Here is a 15,085-nt window from a genome sequence, read left to right as displayed (position 1 = left end):
ATCAGTCAATTCAGCCACATCTTACTCTTCCAGTCTGATTTTCTTCTACACACTGTTTTATTACCCCAGAGCAAAAACTGAAAGGGAACTTAAAACCAGACCAGTAAGAAGGTACTGATATGCTGACTAATTAGGGAAATGTCCAGTCTTTATAATCTAGGAGAGTTAGATTTAACAGCTTTGAGGAAATCAACAAAAAGCCTCAATTTTATAGCCACAGGCTTTCCCTCACTGGAATTTACAGTTCAAATTTACATCACAAACATCATCTAAAAAGACCCCTCATAAAAAACGGTACCTGGCATTCATGACCCTAACACTCCTGGCAAAACTGTCTGGAAAGACACGAATTCAATTCAGGCTTTGCAACATCCTGACTATTCCAAACTACTAAACTATAAAGAAAAAATTGCCGTGAGTAACAGTCAGTAGAACTTTCAGGCAACAGATGTGGAAATGCCAAAAAATTAAGAAAATATAGTAACTTGATAAAGACTATGGAATATTTATTTTTAAATTTATAAGAGCAATGAAAGAAATGAAAAACAAGAAAAAAGGAGGTACATATATGCCTTATTTAATCATGCTTTGCAGATATTGTGCTTTTTTAAAATTTTACACACTGAAGGTTTGTGGCAATCCTGTATCAACCAAGTCTATCAGTGCCATTTTTCCAACAGCATGTGCTCACTTCACATGTCACATTTTGGTAGTTCTCACAATATTTCAAGTTTTATTATTATTATATTTGTTATGATTATCCATGATCAGTGATCTATGATATTACTATTGTAATTGTTTTGGGGCACCACAAACCGTGCCCATAGAAGGTGGCAAACTTAATCAACAAATGTGTCCTCTGACTGCTCCACTCACTGGCACTTCCCCCATGTCTCCCCCTCTCCTTGGGCCTACCTTTGCCTTGAGGCACAACAATATTAAAACTAGGCCAATTAATAACCCCTACAATGGTCTCTAAGTGTTCAAGTGAAAAAACGAGTCACAAGTCTCTTACTTTAAATCAAAAGCTAGAAATGGTTAAGCTTAGTGAGAAAGGCATGTCGAAAGCTGAGATAGGCTGAAAACCAGACCTCTTTCACCAGTTAGCCAAGTTGTGAATGCAAAGGAAAAGTTCTTGGAGAAAATCAAAAGTGCTACTCTAGTGGAACACACAACTAATAAATAAAAACAACAGGAAGAAAGTTTGAATGGTCTGGAAGGATCAAACCAGCAACAATATTCTCTTCAGGCAAAGCCTAATCCAGAACAAGGCCTTAACTCTCAGCAATTCTAAAAAGGCTGAGAGAGATGAGGAAGCTGCAGAAGAAAAGCTGGAAGCTAGCAGAGGTTGGTTCATGAGGTTTAAGGACAGAAGTCATCTCAATAACATAAAAGGGCAAGGTGAAGTAACAACAAGTGCTGATGTCAAAGCTGCAGCAAGTTACCTAGAAGATCCAGCTAAGATAACTGATGAAGGTGGCTACCCTAAACAACAGATTTTCAATATAGATGAAACAGCCTTCTATTGGAAGAAGATGCCATCTAGGACTTTCATAGATGGAGAGGTGAAGTCAGTAACTAACTTCAAAGCTTCAAAAGACATGCTGACTCTCTCGTTAGGAGCTAACAAAGTTGTTGACATTAAGATGAAGCCAATGATCCTCTGCCATTGCAAAAATCCTATGGCCCTTAAGAAATGTGCTAAATCTACTGTGCCTGTGCTCTATAAACAGAACAACAAAGTTGTATGTTGATGACAGTATTTCTGTCTGCAGCATGGTTTACTGAATATTTTAAGCCCACCACTGAGATCTGCTTAGGAAAAAATTTTCCTTTCAAAATATTACTGCTCATTAACAAAGCACCTGGTCACCCAAGAGCCCTGATGGAGATGTACAAGGAGATTAATGTTGTTTTCATGCCTGCTAACACAACATCCATTCTGCAGTCCATGGAGCAAGGAGTAATATCAACTTTCAAGGATTATTATTTAAGATATACATTTCATAACGCTTTAGCTGCATTAAATAGTGATTCCTCTACTGGATCTGGGCAAAGTAGATTGAAAACTTTCTAGAAAGAATTGACCATTCTAGATGCCATTAAGAACATTCATGATTCATGGGAGGAGGTTAAAATATCAACATTAACAGGAGTTTGGAAGAAGTTGATCCCAACCCTCATGGATGACTTTGAGGTATTCAAGACTTAAGTGGAGGAAGGAACTGCAGATGTGGTAGAATGGGCAAAAGAACTAGAACTAAAAGTGGAGCCTAAAGATGTGACTGAATCGCTGCAATCTCATGACCAAACTTGAATAGATGAAGAGTCACTTCTTATGGATGAGGAAAGAAAATAGTTTCTTACGATGGAAACTGCTCCTAGTGAAAAGATGCTATGAACATTGCTGAAATGACAACAAACAATTTAGAATATCACATTAACTTAGTTGATAAAGCACCAGCAGAGTTTGAGAGGATGGATTTCAATTCCAAAAGAAGTCTTACTGTGAGTAAAATGCTATCAGACAGTATCTCATGCTACAGAGAAATCTTTCATGAAAAGAAGGGTCAATGAGGCAAACTTCATTGTTGTCTGATTTTTACGCCACAGCCATCCCAACCTTCAGCAACCACCACCTTGATCTGTCAGCAGCCATTAACATCACGGCAAGACCCTCCCTCCACCAGCAAAAAGATTAAAATTTGCTGAAAGATCAGACAATCATTAGTACTTTTTAGTACTAAAGTATTTTTGAATTAAGGTATGTACATTGTTTTTAAAGACATAATGCTATAGCACATTTAATAGACTACAGTATAGAGTAAACATAACTTTTATATGCACTGGGAAACTGAAAACTTCATACAACTCACTTTATTCCTACATTTGCTTTATTGTGGTGGTCTGGAACCGAACCCACAGTATCTCTAAGGTATGCCTACATTAGAAATAAAGAAATCTGGGCGTTTATGAAAAAAATTCATGTAGAACTTCTACAAAGAAAAAACTATGATCATTTTTAAAAACTCAATGGATGGACTAAAAATCAAATTAGACAACTTGAGGATAAAGTCAGTGAATTCAAAGGTAGAACCAGATAAGTGATAAGAATGAAGAAACGAAACAGAGAGAAATAAGAATGATGAAAATTATAAGAGAGATTAGGAAACAAAGAATAGAATGAAAAAGTCCATACTATATCTAGTAGGTGTTTAAGAAGTAGAACGAGAGAAAGTGGAAGTGCAATATTTGAAAATATAAAGACTCAGAATGTTCCCATAATAAATGAAAGATACGTGCCAGGTGCGGGGGGCTCATGCCTGTAATCCCAACACTTTGGGAGGCTGAGGCAGGTGGATCATTTGAGATCAGGAGTTTGAGACCAGCCTGACCAACATGGTGAAACCCTGTTTCTACTAAAAATACAAAATTAGCCGGGCATGGTGGTGCACATCTGTAATCCCAGCTACTCGGGAGGCTGAGGCAGGAGAATGGCTTGAACCCGGGAGGTGGAGCTTGCAGTGAGCCAAGATCACACCCTTGTACTCCAGCACAGGCAACAAGAGTGAAACTCTGTTTCAAAAAGAATAAATAAATAAAAGAAAATAAATAAATACATACATACATATATAAATGTTACAAATCTGCAGATTCAGGAAACACAAATATTAGGTATGCTAATAAAATTACCACATTTTATTAAATCTAACATTATCTTACAACTATTTTATTCAGCATTTGGGGAAAATAAACTTATAATTAACTTACAGTAGAATAATATATCACTTAAAATTTGTATTTATTACTGAAAAAGCTCTTCTAGATTTACTTAACCAGATTTTTCTTTTACTGAATATCATTTTTATGCATACATAAAAAGTAAGTTACCACAAAATAAAGCTGAACTTCTAAAATATCTCCACTTACTATACAGATGTGGTAGAAAGGGCAAAGGAACTAGAACTAAAAGTGGAGCCTAAAGATGTGACTGGATCTGATATATAGTAAGTAGACAAACAGATGGAACAGAATAGAGGGTCCAGAAAAAAGATCCATTTGATTAGTACTAGATTTCAACAAAGACAACAACAATTTAATTCAGTGGGGAAAGCAAGTTTTTTCAAATAAAAGGTAATGAAGAAAATAGATATTCCTATGTGGGAAAAATGAACTATAATCCCCTACCTCACAGCATACACAAACTTAATTAAAAATGGATTGCAGCTGGGCATGGTGGCTCATGCCTGTAAACTCTGACACTGTAAGAGGCCAAGATGGGAGGATCACTTGAGCCCAGGTGTTCGAGACCAGCCTAGGCAACATGACAAGACCCCGTCTCTACAAAAAATTTAAAAATTAGCCAGGTGTGGTGGCCTGTGCCTGTAGTCCCAGCTACACGGAAGGCTGAGGTGGGAGGACTGCTTCAGCCCAGGAGGTCAAGGCTGCAGTGTGCTATGTTCAAGCCACTGCACTCCAACTTGGGCAACAGAGTGAAATTCTGTCTCAAATAAATAAACAAACAAATGAAAATAAAAATGAATCACATACCTAAATAGAAAGGTAAAACTATAAACCTTCTGGAGGAAAATGTAGGTGAACATAGTCATAATATTGGGATAGGCAAAGATTTCTCAGACTGGACACAAAAGATAAAAACAACTAAAAACAACAAATTGATAAACTGAGCTTCACTAAAATTAGAAGTTTCTACACATCAAAAACACTGTTAAGAGAGTAAAAAGGCAAGCCATGGAGAAAATACACTCTCTCTCTACATATGTATATATCTCAAACAAAGGACCTGAATCTAGAATGATAAAAAGATAACCTAATTTTTTCAAACAGGTAACAGATTTGAACTGATACTTCACAAAAGATGAAAAGATGCTTGAAAAGACGTACAGCATCATTAGTAATAAAGAAAATGCAAATTAAAAGAACAATGAGAATCACAGAATTGTTAAAATTATAAAGACTGACACACTTTGGCAAGGATATTGAGCAATGAGAACTCTCTGTTGGCTACTGGGAGTATAAAATGGTATAATCACTTCATAAAACTGGTAATTTCAAATAAATTTAGACACCCACCTACCCTATGGCTCAGTAATAACACTCTTACATATTTACCTAAGAGAAATGAGAGTATTTGTCCACCAAAATATATATGTAAATTTAAAACTAGGGGCCATGTTTGGTGACTCATGCCTGTAATTCCAGCACTTTGGGAGACTGAGGCAGGAGGATCAGTTGAGCCCAGGAGTTCAAAACGAGCCTGGGCAACATAATGAGAACCTACCTCTAAATAAATAAATAACTTTTTAAAACTGCAAGAATATCCACAGCAGCTTTATTTGTAAGAGTCAAAAATTGGAAATAACCAATGTGCCTGTGAACAGAAAAATGAATAAGCAAATTGTATGATATTTCTACAATGGAATACAGCTCAGTAATTTTTTAAACTAGTGTTATGCACAACAAAATGGATGAATATCAAGACATTATGTTGAATATACAAGAGAGTACATAATCTTTATATATGTGCTTTTCAAAAACAGGCAAAATTAATCCACAGGGATAGAAGTCAGAATATCTGTGGGGCAGGGGAGGGTACTGACTAGAAAGAGGCACAAGGGAACTTTTTGAGGTGATAGAAATATTTTATATTTTGATCTGAGTGACAGTCATATGCAATTACTCAGATGAAATAGAAGTTATTGAACTGTACAGCTGATTGTGTATTTTATTGTACCTAAATTATCCCTCAACAAAGTACAGAGGAAAAGTCTTCATATTTGGATTTAAACTTCTCAATCACTTTTCAACTAATAATGTGCATGCTTTTCACACAATATTGTCTTCTATGCCATTAAAAACATTGATGATGCAGTATATCCTAAAAGTGTCTTCCATTATTGTCTATGGGATTTTCTTCCAAATACTGATACCCATTCTATATGTTTTGATTTTGTAAGATAAGGAAAGCACCAACATGAATTGTTCACACAGCTTCTTGTTATTTTGAAATTTCTTTCATCTATTCCAAGGGGTTTCCTCAATTTATTCTGCCTTCAGTTGCACTGCTTGACACATGATAGGCAATCTCTCTGAATCTATCTCAGTAACAAATGTAATACAGCTTCAACAATACATGGCTATCTTCCTTTTAAAGTATTTGATTGTTAATTAGCAAGAGAAGGTAGAATTGGGGCCATTCTTCCAATGAAAAATAATTTTTCTCATTAATATTAAACTTAATGTCTTTGCTGCTCTATTTCCATAGCTTTTTGAATAGAATGTTTCATTTCAATGCCAAATCATGGTGTAATATTTTAAAATGCATTTTGAACAGTGACAAAACTCAAAACATATAGTACCAACAACTGAAATGACAATAGTATAAACAGCTATAACCAAGTCCACATATAGTTAAGCAATGAAATTGCTGTAGCCTGTATAACACTGATTTAAGCATGCTATAGATTGTAAGACATATCTAGATTTCAGAGTTGTTGGAATATGGGAAATGTGTGTTTCAAATTAATAAAATAAGATAGTTTCACACCTAAACATATCATAGTAAATCTGAAGGACTTCAAAAAGAAATCTTACAAACTTAAAGGCAACCAGAGGAAGGAAAAGAAGATACCCTACACACACACACAAATGATAGTAGACATTTTAATGACAATAACAGAAGCTCAAAGACAATGGAATATGATATTCAAACATCTGGGAAAAAATAACTGTCAATCAAGTCAAATCATCAATCACGAATAAAAGCAAAATAAACTCATTTTTTAATAAACAAAAACCGAGAGACTTCAGAGTTATCTTAAAGAAACTTTTTCTAAATGATATATTTTGGGAAGAAGGATAGACAGAGATGCAGAAAGGAGTGATGAACCCAAACAAGCATGTGAGTGAATCCAAATAAGCACTGACTGGAAACAATAACAATTAAAATGTCTAATTTGGGGGGCAAAAGAATAAAAAGAAAATACTAGGCAACAAAAACATGTAAAATGGAAAGGTTACTGTATTAAATGATTCTAAGGTCCTTATCTGATAAGAGGGTAGAGATGTGTATTAACTCTGTGATTTAAGTGAAGTGTATATTTTAAAATGCTAAGAGTAACCATTAAAGTGAATAAGAAAGAACAGAGAAAACACCATCAACCCAAAATAAGACAGAAGAAAATAAAAACATAGGGAAAACATAACAAGTAAGAAGCATGAAATAACATCAAAGTAAAAAATCTAAATATATCAGTAATCATAATTAGTATAATAGATTAAAGTCTCTGGTTATGACAGATTCTCAGATTATATGTTTAAAAAGGAGGCTATGCATTCTTTATAAGAAAAAGGTTGGAAGTTAAAGAATACATACTTGATATACACTGAAAAAAAGACTCAGCATCTTTTCTCTGATATTCCTGCCATACGCTTCACAAATGTCAATGTCATGAAATACATAAAAAGACTCTTCCAGATTAAAGAAGACTAAGGAGATATAACAACTGAATGCAATGCATGTCTTATATTATCTTTTGCTATAAAGGACATTATTGGGACAAATGGCAAAATCCAAATGAGATCTATAGATTAGATAAATGGCATCATATCAATGTTAATTTCCTGAGTTTGATAGTGGTACTATTGTTATAAGACAATTTCTTGTTTTTAGGAAATACATAACAGAAGTATGTGGCAATAAAGAGGCATTATGCCAGCAACTTACTCTTAAATGGTTGAAAAAAAGTATATATTAACTGATATACAGATAAGGAAGAAGGGAGAAAGTAAGCAAGAGAGAAGATAAAGCAGATGTAGCAAAATGTTATCATTTAGAGAATCTGGATGCATTTTGTACTGGGAATTCTTTATACTATTATTACAACATTTTCTGAAATTATATCAAATTAAAAATTTTTCTTAAAAGGTTAGGAAATTAAAAAGATATACCAAGGAAAAATAACCAGAAAAGCCTGGTATTAACATTAAATAAACATTAAGGTAATAAGTATTATTAGTGTCCTGTTATATCCCAACTACCTAGAACAATGCCTGGCATATAGCCCATACTCGTAAAATACTTGCTTAATTAAGGAGTTAGCAATAAAGAGAGTTAATACATAACAATAAAAGCAACAATTACCAAGAAGATATATTAATTTTAAACTTGTATGCTTCTAGAAACATAACTTCAAAATACTGACAAATAGTTGACAAATACATTGACAGTAAGCATCAACTATAGATACTAACCACATACCAGGCAATAAATAAGTAAATAAAAACCTCAGCAAACTTTAAAGTACCAATTACACATAATCTACATCTTCTAGTCACAATGCAATTAGATTAGAAAAGAATGACCATAGAATAAAAAATCCATACATTTCAAAATGTTAAGGTGTACTTCCAAATAACACATGGATCAAAAAAGAAATCACAATGAAACATAGAACTTAGAAAATGCTTAGAACTAAACAATAAGAAAAATACTAAATTTCAAGACTTATGGGAAGAAGCTGAAGTGATTTTTAGAGGGAAATTTATAGGCTTAAATGCTTTTATGAGAAAATTTAAAAGACTGAAAACTAATATACAAAATATCCAACACAAAACTTGAGAAAGAACAAGATAAAACAAAGGACATATACAATTGTTGGTAATATTAGTTCCTATTATTTTGGGGATATCTGAAATGTTTCAGGATTTTTAGTTTTATTAATTTTTTGCTTTAAAATTTTTTATTATTAATTTTAATAATAAAAAAATTTTGTGGGTACATAGTAGGTATAGGTATTTATAGGGTACATGAGATGTTTTGATAGAGGCATGCAACGTGTAATAAGCACACCATGGACAATGGGGTATCCATCCCCTCAAGCATTTATCTTTTGAATTACAAACAATCCACTTACATTATTTTAAAATATACAATTAATTTATTATTGACTATAGTCACCCTATTGTGCTATCAAATGGTAGGTTTTATTCATTCTTTCTATTTTTTTGTACCCATTAACCATCTCCACCTCCCCTCAACACCCCACTACCCTTCTCAGCCTCTGATAACCATCCTCCTACCTCTATATCTATGAGTTCAATTGATTTGATTTTTAGATCCCACAAATAAGTGATGACATGTGATGTGTGTCTTTCCATTCCTGGCTTATCTCGCTTAACGTGATCTCCAGTTCATTCATGTTGTGGCAAATGACTGGATCCCATCCTTTTTTATGGCTGATTACTACTCCACTGTGTATATGTACCACATTTTCTTTATCCATTCATCTGTTGATGGACACTTAGGTTGTTCCCAAATCTTAGCTATTGCAAACAGTGCTGCAACAAACACAGGAGTGCAGATTATCTCTTCCATATACTGACTTCCTTTCTTTTGGGAATATACGCAATAGTAGGACTGCTGGATCGTATGGTAGCACAATTTTTAGTTTTCTTAGGAACCTCTAAACTGTTTTCCACAGTGGTTGTACTAATTTACATTCCCACCAACAATATACAAGGGTTCCCTTTTCTCCACATTCCTGCCAGCATTTGTTATTGCCTGTCTTTTGAATATAAGACACTTCATAATTTTTAAAGACAAAGATGCCATACAAACTAAAAATATTTGGTTTGAAATTTATAAAATTTCAAAAACAAAGATTGGTAAATAAACAAACAAGCAATAATTTTTCTACATCAAAAACATCACAGAACGTTTCTCTTCAAGAAGGCAAGTAGGTTGCATTTGTTTCGCCTTCTTTCCAAGATTCAATGGGTGAAGCAATAAAAATATGCACAAATGAGTACATTCATGAAAATCCTAACAAAAGAGTTATCATTAACTGACCAACACTTCTGATGAATTTCAGGCAGTTGAAAAGCTGATGGAACCTTACTGGAGATAACCCTGGGCAGGAAGAACTGCAGCTCAGAACTGCAAGAGAGATGTTGTACTCAAAGGCAGCAATTCTTTCTGACTGAATGCCATCTTACTCCATGCTGGGTCAGTGCATACAATGAACAAGCATGGACTATGGTGAACTGTGCTGAATCAAGTAGGTGTATAATTAAAGATCTGTCTACTCAACAGCTATTTTTAGAATACCAACAAACCCACCCACTCCCACTCCTGTCATGAATATAAACATGTACAGAGCAGCTGGCTGAAGAAATCCTCAGCTAGAGCCTAAGCCAAACAAAATAGAGTATTTGTCAAAAAAGGATGGAAGGTCAGTGACAGATTGGATTAAGAAAATGTGGCACATATACACCATGGAATACTATGCAGCCATCAAAAAGGATGAGTTTGTGTCCTTTGTAGGGACATGGATGCAGCTGGAAACCATCATTCTTAGCAAACTATCACAAGAACAGAAAACCAAACACCGCATGTTCTCACTCATAGGTGGGAACTGAACAATGAGATCACTCGGACTCAGGAAGGGGAACATCACACACCGGGGCCTATCATGGGGAGGGGGGAGGGGGGAAGGGGGAGGGGGGAGGGGGGAGGGATTGCATTGGGAGTTATACCTGATGCAAATGACGAGTTGATGGGTGCAGCACAGCAACAAGGCACAAGTATACATATGTAACAAGCCTGCACGTTATGCACATGTACCCTATAACTTAAAGTATAATAATAATAAATAAATTAAAAAAAAAAAAAAAATGCAGTAAGACAAACATTCGCACACTGATGCAATGGGCACTGGTATATTCTTTCAGAAAGTAACTGGTCAGTATTTTTAAATAGTCATAAAAATGTTTATACTACCTCACCTAGTAAACCTATTTTCAAAATTCATCCAGGCAACAGTATTTAATTAGGAAAATGTTGTTAGTAGCAGCCATGTGCACTGTAGCAGAATTTAAAGATGGGAAAAATTAGCAATGCTTCCTAACCAGACAAAGGAGAAGGCCAACTAGATTACAGTTATTTTAAATTTATGGAATATTAAGCTGCCTTTATAAAGGTTTGTGAGGATTTAATTTCAAAATGGCAAAATTTGATGTTAAATATGTAAAAGTGATATATACACATGAGTCAAGACTGCTAGGGAAACTGAAAGATGAAGCAAGTTGATTTAATTGGATGGTGATATTGTAGGTATTTCTTATCATTTTTGTGTTTATAATATTTGTATAATAAAACTTTTTCACAAAAAAAAAAAAGGATGGAAGGTGTGGGTGTTTTATCTATAGAGATGATTAACCACCTCTACATAAGAATCAGAGGGAAAAAAGAAATGGCAGTTTCACCTGGCACAAATGAAAACAAAGACTTTCTACCTCCGAAAGTAAAGTCTTATTTTGGCAGTCACTGAGTGAGTCTGCCTTTTCCCTTTGACTTACACTAAAAGGAAATTCACAAATGTGTGGGATTCAAGAACTTACACAAATCTAGCGATCATTCTAGAGTGAGATCTTATGGTTAAAAAGATCTACTCAACTGCACAGGATACCCAGATACTCCTTAACATGGTCCTTCATTTAAAGATTACCAGCTACTGAGGAAAATCAAAACCATGAAAGAAAAAAAAGCAAAAAGAGTAAGTGTGGTGACTGATCCTGGAAAAAAAAATGATGGAAAAAAAAGTATCCTCAGATTTTAAAGTCCCTTGAATATTTTAAGAAAGAGATGCTTTGAAAAAGAAATAAGAGTTGGATGAAGTTTATTTATCCACATATTTCACAATATATGGATATAGTAAATTTGATATATAGCAAATGACTGTAATTAATATGCATGATACTTATTGTCTTTTTAACTTTTAGAAATTAATACAATTTCCTCTTCCATAAGTTGTTTACTGCTGCCTAAACTATAACAGTAGTGATCAAACCTAATACTCAATGGAAAATTCAGTAAGCAATTTCCTGAATATGCATTATGCACTTTCCAAACGAAAGCCAAAATATAGGCAGGAATATGCTAGGGCCAGTAGATTCCTGTTCCCTACTCTAACAAAGCGTTTTGGAATCTTACCAGACCCAAAGTCCTAAGGACAAATTAAGTCCTGACTGAGCAGTTCTTGGAGATTTAGCAACGTAACAGGTTATCCCAATCTGAATGTCTTTTAAATAAACAGTCCAGTTCCAGTATTATATCTAATCTGGGAAGAGCTCGACAGAAAGTAGAAGTTCTGGAATAAATCTGTATCTTGGATAGCATACTAAAATTGTCCTAACCTTCTAGAAGAGATGAGCATTACCTGACTCATATTTTCTGGGAAACCTTCAAAATAAAACCAATCTGTACTATGAGACCTATAAATAAGGTATCATCTGTCCCCCAGCCTTTTCAAGTGTACCATTTACAGTACACTTAACTCTTTACAAGGGGACTCAATGTTGAAAGAGTTAAGAGTTATATTGTGTCTTTCAAAGTGCATAAATGATACCAGAGAGAACCTAATGCAGTTTTTCTATAGCATTTAAACAAACGAAACTTCTTAAAAGAGCAAATAATGTTCCTCATTACCTGTATCATATCACAAAGCAGAACAGTTATATTTCTAATGCTCTTCACATATGTACAAATACAAAATATCTCAGCATCAAGCTTCTATTTAGTTGCTGACCTTCAGCAAAATCATAAATTTGACCAAGTTCATCTCAGAGTTCCAGAATTCCCTTTCCATAGTTTTGCCCCCACAATCGAACTCTTTTTCCTCCTGCTCACATGCCAGTTCTCTACCATATTCATGTCTTTTTTCAGAGTCAATAAACCAAAAACACCCTAGAGTCAAACTGGTCCAATGTCCTCATTTTAGAAAAAGCTAAACTGAGGCCATGAGAGTTGTGATTTACCCAAGGTCACACAGCTAATGAGGGAAGAAGCTAAGACCAGAATTAGGCCTCTGATGCCCTATGCAATGCTTTTCCCACCATACCAAGCTGCCTCTTTAAAAACTGCAAAGCATACAATACTTATGTGTATCTTCACAACTCTCAACCTCACGTCTCTGTGCCTTTTCCCTCTTGGTACAATAATTTCTCAACTTTCAGTCACTAGTAACCCTCTTTCTTATTAATTCTATACCCAAGACAAAACAGGAAAGGATTTACTACTCATTTACACCAAATGATTCATTTTCTGATAATACTTCTATTGTGTTTCTAACATTATATTTATTCTTTAAAATGGAAAATACCTCAATACCTCCCAAATCAACATATTACAGAGCTTAATAATTACATCCACAATTTAAATTCAGAAAAAAACTAAATAACCGCAGATTCTTACTTTGCAGAAAGTCGTATTACAGCATTTGTTTCAATTCTTTGAAAAAAAGCCACAAAGTACATATCAATTCCATTTTAATACTCACCACAAAAGTGATTTGATTGTGTCGCAAGTTCAGTTCAGTTAATGAATCCAGCCCATTAAGATTATCAACGTGACTTAAAAAGTTCCTAGCAAGATTTAAAACTCTCAACTCACACAAATGATTAATATTTTCAATTTTGGTAATCTGTTAAAAAAAATAGGAGAAGGATGATTAGCAGGCAAAAGCCTAAAATACACATCTTCTAAAAACCGTAAAAATAAAATATTCAAAGTCACTGGATTCAGTGGTAAGTTTATATGTAGACATTTAAACATCTATTTTCAATTTCCTATGCTGTAGATAACATGAAGTCACGTAACTTGTGAACATTAGCTAAAAGATCATATTTTACAATTTGACCATAGTAAACACTTGAAGTAAATGTCATCAAATAATCAATTAGTCCATTGGGCAACTTTAAGTGCCCAATCTGTCCCAGGTTCTGTGCAGGCTACATACTACCTGCCAAATAGAAACATACTGTAATCCCAAGGCATAAGCTCATCATGTTTTAATAAAGCAAGTCTGGCCTCTGACAGAAAAGGCAAGGGAAAGGAATGACATCAAGTTACCCTTGTTAATTCTATTTAAACTGCAAGATCTTGAGAGCAGTCAAGTCTGAATGGAAAGGGTCAAGGAACTAGGATTCCCAGTAGAAGATGAGGGTAATTATTTTTAATTAACTGAAAGCTGCTACATTAATAAAGATGGAAAATATTTAGTGAGGGTACAAAATGGTAAACACTGTTTAAAACAAGAGGACTTGAATCATGGAATATGCATGTGCATATAATGTTACGGGATCTTTGGGGTGTCATTTTTCTGACCAGAAACCTCTGTGGCCAATGGCGCCTTTGCCCGAGTTTTGTTCTGGCCCACTGAGCTCATTTCACCTAACCACCCTGGCAGGCTGCGCTCAGCTCATGCTACTGGCCTGGGTCCCATGTCTGCTAAGGGCAAGTTAGGTGTGGAACTGCGAACGGAGTGAGTGAGCGTGGGGTCTGGCCACTGTGCACAGTCAGACATGCTGGCTGCTACGGCGGGGTAGGCAGCTCCAGGTGCTAACATGGGCACCAGCTCTCTGCGAGGCTGCGGCTGGACCAGGAACACTGCAAACAGCTTCCACAGCTGGCACTGAGGAACACGGTGATACCCAGAAGCTTGGATATGCGAGGAACCTCAGGGTCCCAAAGAGGGAGTCACAGCCCTGGTTTGGGGAGCTCCCAAGTCCAGGTGACCCAAAGGGCCACAGTTTCCTTCTCTTTGCCTGCAACATGGCGAGCGAGGGGCATGTCTCAGCCCTGTTGTGTTATAGCTCTTTTAGCCCCACCATTCTGTGGGTCCCAAATTCTGTGGGTCCCAGGTTCTTGTCCTGCGACCAGGAATAATGAGGTATACAACAAGTGGAGGGTTAGCAAGACAAACAGGAGCTTTCTTAAGTGATAGAAGAGCTCAGAGGAAACCCACAGGGAGCAGCTCCTTTCCACAGCCAGGGTGTTCTGATGAGTGTTCAGCTCCTAGCAGAGAGGGTGGCTCCTCTCTACCAAGGAAGTCATCTTGACAAATGTTCAGCTATCAGCAGAAAGGGCAGCCCCTCTTTGCAACTGGTTATCCCACCATCCCTGCAGCTGTCAGCAGAGAGGAGGCCCTAGAGTACTTTGCTCCTCTCTACAGCTGGTTATGCCAATGTCTACTCAGCACCGGCTGAGTCTGGGGCTTTTATGGGC

The 15,085-nt window shown here is 35.7% G+C and overlaps 1 protein-coding gene across 11 annotated transcripts in view; it reads right to left on the bottom strand.

Moving 5' to 3' along the window:
- Positions 1 to 15,085, bottom strand: part of LRRC49 (leucine rich repeat containing 49) — a 170,041-nt gene that overhangs the window by 129,883 nt on the left and 25,073 nt on the right. For 8 of the 11 annotated variants that reach the window (XM_005559947.5, XM_005559950.5, XM_065548128.2 and 5 more), the window contains one exon: positions 13,359 to 13,502. The exons of the other annotated variants lie outside the window; for them this stretch is intronic. In XM_005559947.5, coding sequence (XP_005560004.1) covers positions 13,359 to 13,502 — 144 coding nt within the window. The remainder of the gene's footprint in view (positions 1 to 13,358; positions 13,503 to 15,085) is intronic. 11 annotated transcript variants of the gene reach the window in all.

The sequence above is a fragment of the Macaca fascicularis genome, chromosome 7 (assembly GCF_037993035.2).
Source record: "Macaca fascicularis isolate 582-1 chromosome 7, T2T-MFA8v1.1".
Taxonomy (NCBI): Eukaryota; Metazoa; Chordata; class Mammalia; order Primates; family Cercopithecidae; genus Macaca; species Macaca fascicularis.
The sequence above is the reverse complement of the archived record's forward strand: the minus strand, read 5'-3'. Positions and strand labels throughout refer to the sequence as shown.